This window comes from Gopherus flavomarginatus, chromosome 2 (assembly GCF_025201925.1).
Source record: "Gopherus flavomarginatus isolate rGopFla2 chromosome 2, rGopFla2.mat.asm, whole genome shotgun sequence".
Lineage (NCBI taxonomy): Eukaryota > Metazoa > Chordata > Testudines > Testudinidae > Gopherus > Gopherus flavomarginatus.
In genome coordinates, this window is record NC_066618.1 from 172,868,158 (window position 1) to 172,880,331 (window position 12,174).

Sequence of the window (12,174 nt, forward strand, 5' to 3'; positions counted from 1 at the left end):
TTAGCAGCAACTCTGGCATTAAGACTGAAAGCCCTTTGTAATTTTAAGGCCTATTTTTGACCACACTGTAACTCTCAAAAAAACTTCATTTTAGCCTAAAAATACTTATTTTTACATCAAATGAGATTTGGAGGGGGTTTTTTTTGGTTTAGCTTTGTTTTAAAGGTTTGAAGCAAATCAGCCATACTCTGAAAAAGTAAACATTTTTGGTTTTGTTTTTTAAAAAGGGAAGATTGACATCAAAATTTTATCAGCATGAGTATGGAATGGTCATATTATTCACATAGAAAGAACCCTTTTCCACCACGTCAGATTTTCATATATTCCCTAGTCACTCTGTGTAATATGCGAAAACTGTCTTAGTAGTGTTTTAGGAAGTTTTCAAAACATTATTGGGACTATTTTTTGTATCCCTCCACCTATAAAACCAATAAAGCTAACATGAGGCCAGCAATATAGAGCTCAGACAAAGCCATAAAGACCTCTAAAATGACCTAAAACAGTCATTCTACATGTAACTATGTCAAGATTTTAAATTCTGTGATCTGGGTACCTTATAGGTTAGCAATGGGTGCTGAGGAGCTCCCACTGTGCAGCAGGGAAGTCCACTGTCCAATGGTATAATTTTCCTGTTTCTAGCTTTGAAGGGCCTCAAGATATCAAGCTTTAAAGTCATGACATTTTCATATAAAGGAAAGCTGTTACCAGGCCAGGACTGAATCTTGTCCGTCTTGAGGCAAATATATGTACATGTACACATGCACAGCCTGATAAGACTTTCAAGATCAAAATATCTCATCTTACCTCCCGGTTCTTTTGTAATCTTTTTTGTAGGACCTCTCTGAAGATGGCGATCCTCGGCTATCACGATGCCTATGTCTTTCCCTCTCCCGTTCCCTTTAAGAATTTAAAACAAACAGATTAAACAGAAAATCCTGAATTTGGAAATACTGTTCCTGAAACAGCACAGAACCAGTTTTAAGTCAATTGTCAGCAGTGTTGTAAGTTGTGTGTTCCAACAGTTAGATTCCACGAAATCTGAAAGCCTTGTGGTGCCAATCTATTCCTCAAGAAATTTATGACAGACAGTCCCCTCCACCTTCCCTGCTCTCATCATAAGGACATCTGTTTTAATATCCTATTAATTTATTCTCAGTATAGACAGCCGATATTGTATACCATCAAGTCACTCCCATTCTGCCTGTCATTCTTCTGTTATAAATGAATGGCCTGCTTACTTCACCTGCTACCATTCTCTTTCACTTAGAGACTGAGCAAGAAACTATTCCACACACAATAACTTCAGAAATGCAGCAATAATTCAAACACATTTCTCATACGAGCCCTCTGACCTTCATAGCCACCTCAGAAGTGCATACAAATAAACTAAGATCACTAACAAAAAAAAGATGTCTCCATAGCCTAATGACTATGACCCCCATCCTATGAACATTTATACATAAGTAAATTTACAGGCACAAGCAGTCCTAAATACAACCACTCCCGATGTTCTGTAGCTAGCGGCCTTCACTCACTAGCATAAACTGGCACTTTTTACAAGCACTGTATCTGCATGACAGCTTACAAAATAATATTTCAGAGTTTTCTCCAAGATGCTTTTTTAAAGAAATATTCAGTTGAAGTAAAAAAAAAAATCAGATCCACAAGAAAGCTCCTGCAATTGTTTTCTGTTATACTGAGAAATGCGGTTTACATAGATACTTCTCAGACCAGATAGCAACTGTGAAAAAACAGGACAGGAGGTGGGGGGTAATAGGCACCTATACAAGAAAAAGTCCCAAAAAATGGGACTGTCCCTTTAAAAATAGGACCAGATGTCACCCTACTCAACCATTAACCAGTTATTATCACAATTCCAACATTGTAGTTGCCATTATACAACCAATATCTAAGCCACAGTTGTTACAACATTTAAAAACAGTTTCTTGGGCAATTCTTAGAAGAAACCAGAGACCTTAAGGCTTCCCAGGGCAGGTTTGGAGATTGTATTTCAATGTTCAGGGCTTCAAACGTTTAGCTACGTTTAGCTAAGTAGCTGTAAAATTTAAATCACGAGATTCCATGGTTTATTGTTTTTCAGTGATTTCCACATCAAATGTACTCCATGTATAAATAAAAATATATTTCCCCTCAACTGTAAGCTCAAACTGGGCTCCTTCCTCCTCACACATCATCATCAGGAAAAAAGTTCTTGCTGACCCAGTTTGGCCATCAGTGACACAGATGTTAACTCACTGCTGTGAGTCAGATTGTACAGACGCAAAAAAGTTAATAAATAACCATGTTGATGCACAAGAAGCAATAGACAGATGTCTACCATAGCTGGGCTGGCCCTGCAGGGATAATAGGAATTTGAATCAAAGTTATTAACATACACACACATACTGGTATATATTTTTAGACACGTGCACACAAAAAAATCTTATAACCTTATGAAATATGCACAGCCAAACAAATTTAACACATACTATGTACCCCTTCTGCACATGGACCCCCTTTCTTCATCTTTCCTTCTTGTGCTTTTTCTAAGTTTAGAGTGTATGATCTCCAGAGCAAGGCCTGTGCAATCTAATTTGTTGGTTAGCTCTGGATCAAAACAAATCAAAGCAGGAAAATCTTTTCTGCCATTAAAAGTGAACAGAAATGACACCAAAAATACAGGGAAACCAGATTTCAGTGGCCTTAAAAAGTTATGAATCTATGGGCAAAAAGCTTACATTTTAATATACCTGCTTTCCGAGTAAAACTGAACTTTTAACTTTGAAATCTAGTTTGCGGAATTATGTAGTGAATACTTAAGTCACCTACAACATGCACAGTATTCCATAACCCTTTCTTTTCATGATGCTTGAATGTTGATCACGTTTTGCTCTCTTTGATCTGTTATATTAGCTTTTTAAATGATTGTTCCATTTTTTTACAAATCCTTTCCTTCTCCAGGTTTCTCAATAAAACCTGGGGCGGCTTCAGGCCCCAGCACGCCAAGCGCGTGCTTGAGGCGGCAAGCCGTGGGGGGCGCTCTGCCGGCGCCGCGAGGGCAGCAGGCAGGATGCCTCCAGCGGCTTGCCTGCGGAGGGTCCGTTGGTCCCGTGGCTTTGGAGGACCTCCCGCAGGCACGTCTGTGGGAGGTCCGCCGAAGCCGCGGGACCAGCGGACCCTCCGCAGGCAAACCGCCGGAGGCAGCCTGCCCGCCCTGCTTGGGGTGGCAAAATCCCTAGAGCCACCCCTGAATAAAACACACTTCTCTCAAGAAGCCTATGCAACTGCAGAGAAGGGTTAAACTTCTTAAGATAAAATCTCAAATTTTTAAAAATAAAGGCCTAAAGTTAGGTATCTAATCCATACTTCAGACACAAAGACACTCAGTGAAAGTCGAACTAAAATGACGACACCAGTTGGAACGTCTCTGTTCATTCACACTCATGTTCAGTTCTGTCCCACCCCTTCCTGAGTTTACATATTGGATAACTGGGTCTTGATCCTGCACAGAACCACACAGGCAGATCGTTAGGCCCATCAGGAGTCCCACTGAAGTTAATGGGTCTCCATGCAGAGCCTCATTGATATTAGTGAGGCTCTAAGTGAGAGCAAGGATTGGCATACACAGTTCTCTTTGCAGGATCTCAGCCTTGGGGTATGGCTACTCTTGCAGCTGTACAGCACTGGGAGTTAAACCTGTCTTCGTACAGCTGAGTAAGGAAAGTGTTGCGGTCTGTCCACACTGACAGCTGCCAGCGCACTGTTGTGGCCACATTTGCAGCATCTGCAGCGACATTGGGAGCAGTGCATTATGGGCAGCTATCACAGCATTCAAGTGGCTGCAGTGTGCTTTTCAAAAAGGGGGAGAGGGGGTGGAGTGTGACAGGGAGGGTGGGAGAGAGAGGATTTTTGGAGCCGACACTGTGTTAGCTCCCTGCCTTGCAAGGTCCAACCCCCTCCCTCCCCCATCCCTCTCTCTCACTCACTGAAAGCAAACAGCAGCTGTTTCTTTTTTTCCCTCACAGACAAGATAAGCAGCCGCTGCCGAAACGGACTCCCCCCAACCCCCGCCTGCAGCAGTGCTTCTCTCCTCAAGCAAATACTAGCTGTGGGTGTTCCAAAGGCTACCCCCCTGCCTCTGCTCATTCACAGCAAACAGTAGCTGTGTTTGTTTTTTTGATAAGCGGCTTTAGAGCCCGGAGTTCACAACAAAACAAAGAGCGGAATCTTCACTTAAAAGGATTATGGGAAGCTTCCAGAGGTCAGTCACTGCGTACTAAGGTTATTCCCTGTTTACACTGGCGTCCCAGCGCTGCAGCAGCAGTGCTATACTCTTTATTCCTCTCGGGGAGGTGGAGTACAAGCAGCGCTGTAGCCACGGAGATACAGCACTGTATGTGCCTTGCCAGTGTGGACGGGGAGTGAGTTACAGCGCTGTTGGTGGCTTTCTTGCGCTGTAATTCTCAAGTGTAGCCAAGGCCCTAAATTCCAAGTTCTTGGGGCATGGATCGTCTCTTCATAAGAGCCTGTAAAGCATCTCCCTATGCCGGTTCTATAAACAAGTTGATAATAATCAACAAAGAGCACCTCCTACTCCCTGGCGGCAACTCTCCCTGAGTGTGAAGTAGCCAGCCACTATGTCTCTAATGATCACCAAGAAATTCCAGTACATCCACCGAGTGCCCAACACCAACAATGGGCAGTGGAAAACCACCATCATCACCACCAAGGGTGTGGGCCAGCGCTGTGCCTACATGGTGTAGAGAAAAGCAGACATTGACCTGACCAAGAAATCTGGAGAGCTGACGGAGGATGAAGTACATATCATCACCATCATGCAGAACCTCAACAGTACAAGATCCCTGAATGATTCCTCAACAGACAGAAGGCCATTAAGGCCAGCAAACACAGCCAGGTTCTGATCAACGGGCAGGACAATGAACTGCATGAGGACCTGGAGCAGCTAAAGAAAATCCAAGTGGATCAAAGTCTATGTGTGAGAGCCCAGCATACCAAGAGAAACTGATGCTGGGGCAGAGCTACTGTTGACTCTAAAGTAGTCTCTGCCTGAGTCTGCAATAAAGTGCTACTCCCAAACCAAAACATTCTCCCTCTCCAGGCAACAATTTGAGCCCCCATTAAATTCATAGATCATTGATTTACCTGCTTCGTTCATAATTTCTGTGGCGAGGCGGCGTCCTTCCTCTGTCATAATCTGACCTGTGCCGACTGCTTTCTTGCCTTCTCCTGTCAGGGCTCCTTCCTCTATCCCGCCGATCTCCATGATTACTGGGCCGATGTCTGTCTCCATGTACGTGACTATGATCACGGTGCCGATGGTCATCGTAGTGCTTACTCCTCTCTGGAGACCTTCGTTCACTTTGGGTCTTTTCTACCTGATATTGGCTTGTGTGCCGGAAATGACTGCTACTGCTACTGCTGCTATTACTGTTGCTGCTCTGAAAGGAGTTTGAGTTATGTTGATAACTATTAAAATTAGGAGGTGGGAAAGCCTGCTGCGAATAGCCTGTAGAGTAGACAGGTTGATAATTAACTTGCTGCGGCATCACCGGTGGTGGTGGAGGATGAGGCATTGAAGGAGGTGGCATCATGTAGGGAAAAGTGTTTTGTCCAGATGGGGCCCCTGGTACTGGGGAATTACTGGGATTTGGGACTGGTGGAGGAGCAGGAGGGAAACAAGGAGGGACTGGAAAACTCTGCCTTACTTGATGGTTTGGAAAAGGCGGCCTCATGGGACACTGGCTGATTGGACTCTGTGCTGAAGGGGGTACCAGGGACGGATACGGTATAAAATCAGGTCTTGGAGGCACATATCCTGTGGCTGGAGGGCTTGAGTAGGTAGTCGGAGGAGCTACCTGCTGGTCATATTGGTACTGCACTGAAGGCTGCTGAGGGTGAAGCTGTCTCAGGTTCTGAGATCTGAAGGTTTGTGCTGACGTTCTTACTCCAGGGCCTCCACGACCCCGTGGGCATCCTCGTCCAGAATGGAAAGACATCTTTCACCTTCAATGGAAAAGAAGAGATAAAATGTAGAATGCCACATAAGTCTAAGGGTGGGGGGAAGGGCTAATTGTCTGCCGCCCTTTTTAAGTCTTATTCTGTAACAAAGGTAACTTCTTGAATATCAAGTTCAAGCCTTAACTGAAATGTCAAGGCACCCTTTGCTACTTGTACCCAGTTCTGTTCAACTCAAGGGCAAAACAATCTCTTCCAGGAGCTGGACGGCAAATATTGTCTACAAGAGTCTGCTCTCTTTATATATAGCCTGGCGTCCTCGGGTGTCAATGAGAAAACTGTACATCAGTAAAACATCAATCAATACTCAACGGTGGATCTAAGAAAAAAATTGTATTGGGTGGTATAAGCCCGATCCTAAACCACTGAAATCAACAGTTTTGTTATTCCCCTCAATGGAGACAGGAGCAATCTGGGTTCCAGTACCTCCATATTGGTTATTATTTCCGTAAAAATCTCTTCTAAATCCCTAATCCAGTAATATGTTCTGGTAGCACATTGTCTGAGCAGGGCAAATGTTTACCTGATCATTCATACACATATCTGTTCACCAGCCACTATGATGCAAAACCTTCAAACACAAAATTAACTTTTATAAAAAAATAAAAATAAAAATCACAGAATCCATGAATTTCAACTTCTGCAATAACCATCCTATAAAGGTGCACAAGAGGTGGCCTCTCGTACAATTTTAAACCTTGAGCATAAGGGTTTCACCAACTTCTCCTATTATATCAAATCCCAGCTACCCTATTATCTGTCAAACAGAGAGACAATGGCAGTTTATGCTACCTATTTTGGCCCCAATGCTGAAAAGGCTTATAATCAGTGCTTCTATATCGTGATGCCAACTTTTCCCAACCTAGTACTAAACATTTCCCAAATCTGATGAAAAATTCCCAGATAAAGCTTTTTACAGTGCTTCTATATCCTGGTAAATTTCCCAAAACCTGGGAATTTGTGAGTAAAATGTTTCAATTTAGGAAATTGGGAATTTTCATTCAAAACATTTTACTCAAAAATTCCCAGATTTTGGGAAATTTCCCAGGATATAGAAGCACTGCTTATAATATACTAAATTTTATACCGGGGGTCGGCAGCCTTTCAGAAGTGGTGTGCCAAGTCGCCATTTATTCACTCTAATTTAAGGTTTTGCGTGCCAGTAATACAGTTTAACCTTTTTAGAAGGTCTCTTTCTGTAAGTCTATAATATATAACTAAACGATTGCTGTCTGTAAATTAAATAAGCTTTTTAAAATGTTTAAGAAGTTTCATTTAGAAGTAAATTAAAATGCAGAGCTCCCCTGGACCGGTGGCCAGGACCGGGCAGCGTGAGTGCCATTGAAAATCAGCTCACGTGACATTTTTGGCACATGCGCCATAGGTTGCCTACCCCTGCTTTACACACTGTAAGCAATCCCATTCAAGTCAGTGGGAGTACTCCCAGTGTATGAAGTTAAGCATGTGTATAAGTCTTCTTCAGAATCAGTGCCTTAGATCATAAAGATTTTTTCCCCCTGCAGTGGTTGCAACCAAAACTTGCAGCATTGTATTAATATACGAGAACTAGACAGTGAAAGGAACTAGTCAAACACCATTGTTCAATGTGAGGAAAAAGTAAAAAGTGAAATATATAAAAGGTAAAAAATAAATTCAATATTTAAAATTATTTCAATCTTGATATTCTAAGGGGTAACATAAGGAGGTTTATTTTAGGGAGGGCGTTTAAATGTGATGTTCAGCTTGACAGTATTCCTCCAAAACACAGAGAAAACATCGAAAACCACTGACCAGCATCTTAAAATATAATTGGGGTAATTTCATATAATGGAGCATATAAAAACTAAACGACCTGTGTCAAAGATATAAAGTCTTCCTTGAATCATAAGGGCTTTATCTACCCTACAAATATAAACATATTTGGGAACCTGCTTCCAATCTTCTTGCCCTCTAATTTAATTGGTGGTGCTAGTCTGCAGTACTCTGAACAGTATTGACATTTCACAATCAGGTGAAGGCTTGATCAGACCTAACTGAGAAAGCAGGCTGAAGACTTGATTTGTCCAGAGTGTCAACCCTGTTATTCAACATGGCTGAGGTGCAATACTTCATTTATCAATTATTATTATTATTATTATTGGGGCTATGTTGGTGTTCACAACACACCTGGCAATTTCCAAACATACACAATCCCTTCAGTCAAAGAACTCACAATCTAAGAAAACAAGCAACCCATGAAGGATGAAGAAATAAATAAAACATGCAATGATTTTAAAAGTAAGCATTAACTCCCCCACTTGTCATTTACCTAGCCAGATGCTCTACAAATTGGATGCATGTTTGCAGCCAAATTCAGGGATAACCAAGGCATAATCATATTCCTTGTTAACTTCAATGGAATAAATGGGCCCAGAGAGCCAAAAGGTATTGAGACCCTATCACTGCACAACAATTAAACATGGTTTCAGGTTTACAGCACACAGCCCACTGCAAGCCTAGTCCCGTGGCAACAACCATCATCAAAAAAACTTAATAAGCTTTTATTAAAGATGCAGAAAAAGAACGAAAAAATATTTAAAGCATTAGACATATGAAACATTAAGTACTGCTTTCATTTTAACAGTATTCCATATTCCCTTTAATGGCAGGGGGGTTTTATAAGGTAACCTCCCTCCCCCCTTCCTGTTTGACAGACTGTCTGATTGTATAAATGATGGTAATAACTGTCCTTTTTAAGATGGGCTGGAGCTGTTGTTGTTAAAATCTGACCCTGCTATCTTTAAAAACACACACACACACAAGAATAGCAAAGATTAAAAATGCAGCTTCTGTTTCTGGCTCTTACTCGGAGAAACACAAGCACAACACATGCTCTTAGCCACCGCTCTGAGACCTGGCAAATTTGTACCAGTGCTGGGCTTTTAGGATACTGTTTTTAGCTGCCTCTCTGGTCATGGGCTCACAGCAGTGTTGTAAAAGATGCAGTCTTGGCCAGCTAAATCAGATTATTATTAGGCAGAAGCAAAAGGAGAAAGACAGAAAAGAGGAGAACTAAAATAAGGTTGGAAAGGAAAAAGACAGGAGGGAGGTGATGTCAGAAGGAAACCAGGTCTGACATTCCAAGTGCTGCTCAGAACTTAGATGGTAGAGGTGGTGAAGGCACTGGATCCATTTCTCTGGCCTAATCTGCTCAGAACATCTTTCAGGAGCAGGACAACAAAAGTTCAAGTGGCATTGCGGTGGATCCCAAGATCTCTGGAGACAGTCATGATCTCCCCAGCAAAAATCTCATTTTTAAAGGATCCCCCAAAGGGGTATTGTGCAAAATAGTTCATTCCCTCATTATTTTGTTCACCAATTAGGCCTATTTTCCAGTCTCATACTTTTCCTGTTTACCAGTCATGATCTTAACACAATACTTGGTGATATTAATAAACTAGTGATCCCCTGTCACCCTTGTCCGCAGTCCTCCCCCCTACCCACCACCCGAGCTGGGGGTGGGGACATGCAGACAGAGGTATTGGGGGAGAGGAGGGGGCAAGGCTAGGGTCCCAGCTGAGGGCGGTTCTGGGGCCAGGAGTGGGGCCGTGGCTGCAAATGTAGCCACAGCAGTAGCCAGGAGTGAGGCTGTGGCCAGGTGCACAGCAGTGTCTGGAGGCGGGGCCAAGAGCAGAGCTGGGAGCAGAGTGGGGCTGGGTAGCACTCCCTCCCCACCCCCAATGGAGGCTGGCCTGGGCCCTGCAATGTACCCCTGAATGCTCCTCCGCACTCCCCACAGTTTGGGGACCTCTGCAATAGATCTTTCTGTTTGGACTAATCCAGCCTGTCTATAGTTTTCTGTTGACTTTTATCAACAATTTTATATAATGAACTAGCTGGACTTTTGTTACCTTACACTATTTAGTGCACAAGCCTCTGCACAATGGTGCCTTAGAGCAGTCCACTGCATATATTTCTGCTGAGGGATCGTCACATAAGAAGAAATAAACATTCTAAGAAAGGACTATATTCATCAACTGTCTCTGATTACAGTCCTCGATCTATCCATACCTCTCATGGAAATAACATTCTCAGATTCATTATCATAATTTAGTTACCTTGCAGATAACAAAGCATGGATTTGAAAATGAAAAGTTGTGGAATAATGTAGAATGCACAAGTCATTTCAACGTTCCCTTTGCTGCAATTTTAATTCAGCTTCATTTTGGGTCCACATTTAAATCCCAAGCTTAGTCTATACTACAGAGTTAGGTCAATGTAAGGTAGCTTAGGTCAACCTAATTATGCCAGTGTCTACACTACAATGATGCTTCCGCCGAAGGAAGTGGTCTGCTATCTCAACATAATAATTCACCCTCCACAAGAGACAAAGTACTTATGTCAGTGTATTTACTTACATTGCCTTTTGGCTGTCATTCTTCTCACTTTCACAGCATGGGGCTCACAGCTACACCTCCCCCACTCCAGCTGTCAGCCAGGCACTGGACTCACAGCTGGAGCCCCCACCCTGGGGTGACAACCCAACTGTGAGGCAGCATGGTGCTCAATTTCAGGGTAAGGAAACTACCGCCCATGAAATTGACATTCCTGTCAGTTTCATGGCTTCAGCTTTGAGCCTTGCACTGCCACTCTGAGCCAGAAGCAGACCTTAAAACTGACAAGAATGTCAATTTCATTGCTGGTAGGCTCCATGCTGTGAAACTGAGCTCAGACTGTCACTTCGGGGGGAAGGAGGGGGGCGCTTGCTCCACCTGCTAGCGCCACACAGCTGTCAGTATCCCACACTCCTAAATTAAGTTAACTTAATTTTGTAGTGTAGACTAGTTCTAATAAACTCTCTTTTCTTCCCACCAATACTATATTGATGGCAGCTATTTACATATCTAGACACAGATAAACCCAAACTCCCCATACTAGCAATCTAGAAGCATGTTGTTTGAGCAAAGTCCTCTGAAAGTAATCTATTTTCGCGCCATCCTACCAACAGACAGAGCCTTATGTCTGATCTTGAAGCCAGAAAGGGTAGTGGCAAGAGGCCATCAGTCAGTCAGTCTGAGAGATATGACAGGGTTGCATCACATTTAGGCCTTGTTTACACTTAAAAGTTGTTTTACCAGTTAGGAGCTATTTCAGTTAGGTGGGGTGATATTTTTAATGGCATAAAAAGTGAATTATGCCACTACAGGTATTCTTTTTCCTCTATAGGAATAACTAGAGCACCTTTATGCCAATATAACTGCATCCACAGTAGCAGGTCAATACCACTTTAATTCTACCAGTTATTTCCTTTCCCATACAACAGCTATACCGCTATAAGCACCTTTATACTGATATAACTGCATCCACACTAAGGAGGGTTATATAGTTTTGACTATACCGGTACTGTTAAAGCATTACAACTTTGTAGTGCAGATAAGCCCTTAGCCAGGCACGGGACAAAACTTGAAGCCAGGCAAAACTCTGATGACTTGGGATTTGGCCATGAACCTATTACTCAACTGAGCTGCTGCCCACATGAAACAAAATGCAGGGGAAATACACAGGTCTGTAGCCAGAGCTCTACAGGATCCTGACATAAACCCCAGGCCCAGGCGAAGCTCATGGGTCTGGCCCGGTTTCTGGCCCCCTCCATTCAAACCTAAACCACCCAGTGAAAAGGGGGAAGGACCCGCGTGAATCGAGCCCAGCCAGCTCCAAAGCTACCCAGAATCCTGAGCAAAGCACCCAGCCGGGAAGGAAAAGGAAGCAGAGGGGGACACGGGTTCCTGAGAAGGGAGCGGGGGGACTGACTAGGGGAAGAGGGAGCCCCCACCCCCAGCATGAATGGGGGAGGGAGAAGATCGCTCTCTCTCCCTCAATCTGACCCGCTCTCCTAGCAAGGGGGCGGGAGCAGCCATCCTACCTGAACGAGCCCCCCTCGTAGCCCGTGGAGCGAGACACCCGCGGCGCAGGCCTGGCACCAGCCAGGCAGACACCGGCTCCGGAACAGGAAAAGGGAGGGAGGAGCATCACCCCGCGCGGAAGTCCCGCCGCAACCATCCGCGCCGGGTCACTGAGAGGGGCGGGCAATGGGCAGGGGAAGGGAGCGGCGAGCGCCGAGCCCCCCGGCGGCCCCGTGAGCCCCCCTTCCCCGGGAGA

At 43.9% G+C, this 12,174-nt stretch overlaps 1 protein-coding gene across 2 annotated transcripts in view; it reads right to left on the reverse strand.

The window, feature by feature from the left end:
• DROSHA (drosha ribonuclease III) overlaps nucleotides 1-12,026 on the reverse strand; it is a 113,492-nt gene extending 101,466 nt beyond the window's left edge. For both annotated transcript variants that reach the window (XM_050939847.1, XM_050939846.1), the window contains exons 1-3: nucleotides 11,939-12,026; nucleotides 5,164-6,024; nucleotides 805-897 (exon numbers count right to left, since the gene is read on the reverse strand). In XM_050939847.1, the coding sequence (XP_050795804.1) occupies nucleotides 805-897; nucleotides 5,164-6,017 (947 nt within the window). In that variant the 5' untranslated portion in view covers nucleotides 6,018-6,024; nucleotides 11,939-12,026. The remainder of the gene's footprint in view (nucleotides 1-804; nucleotides 898-5,163; nucleotides 6,025-11,938) is intronic.
• Between the last annotated feature and the right edge of the window lie 148 nt (nucleotides 12,027-12,174).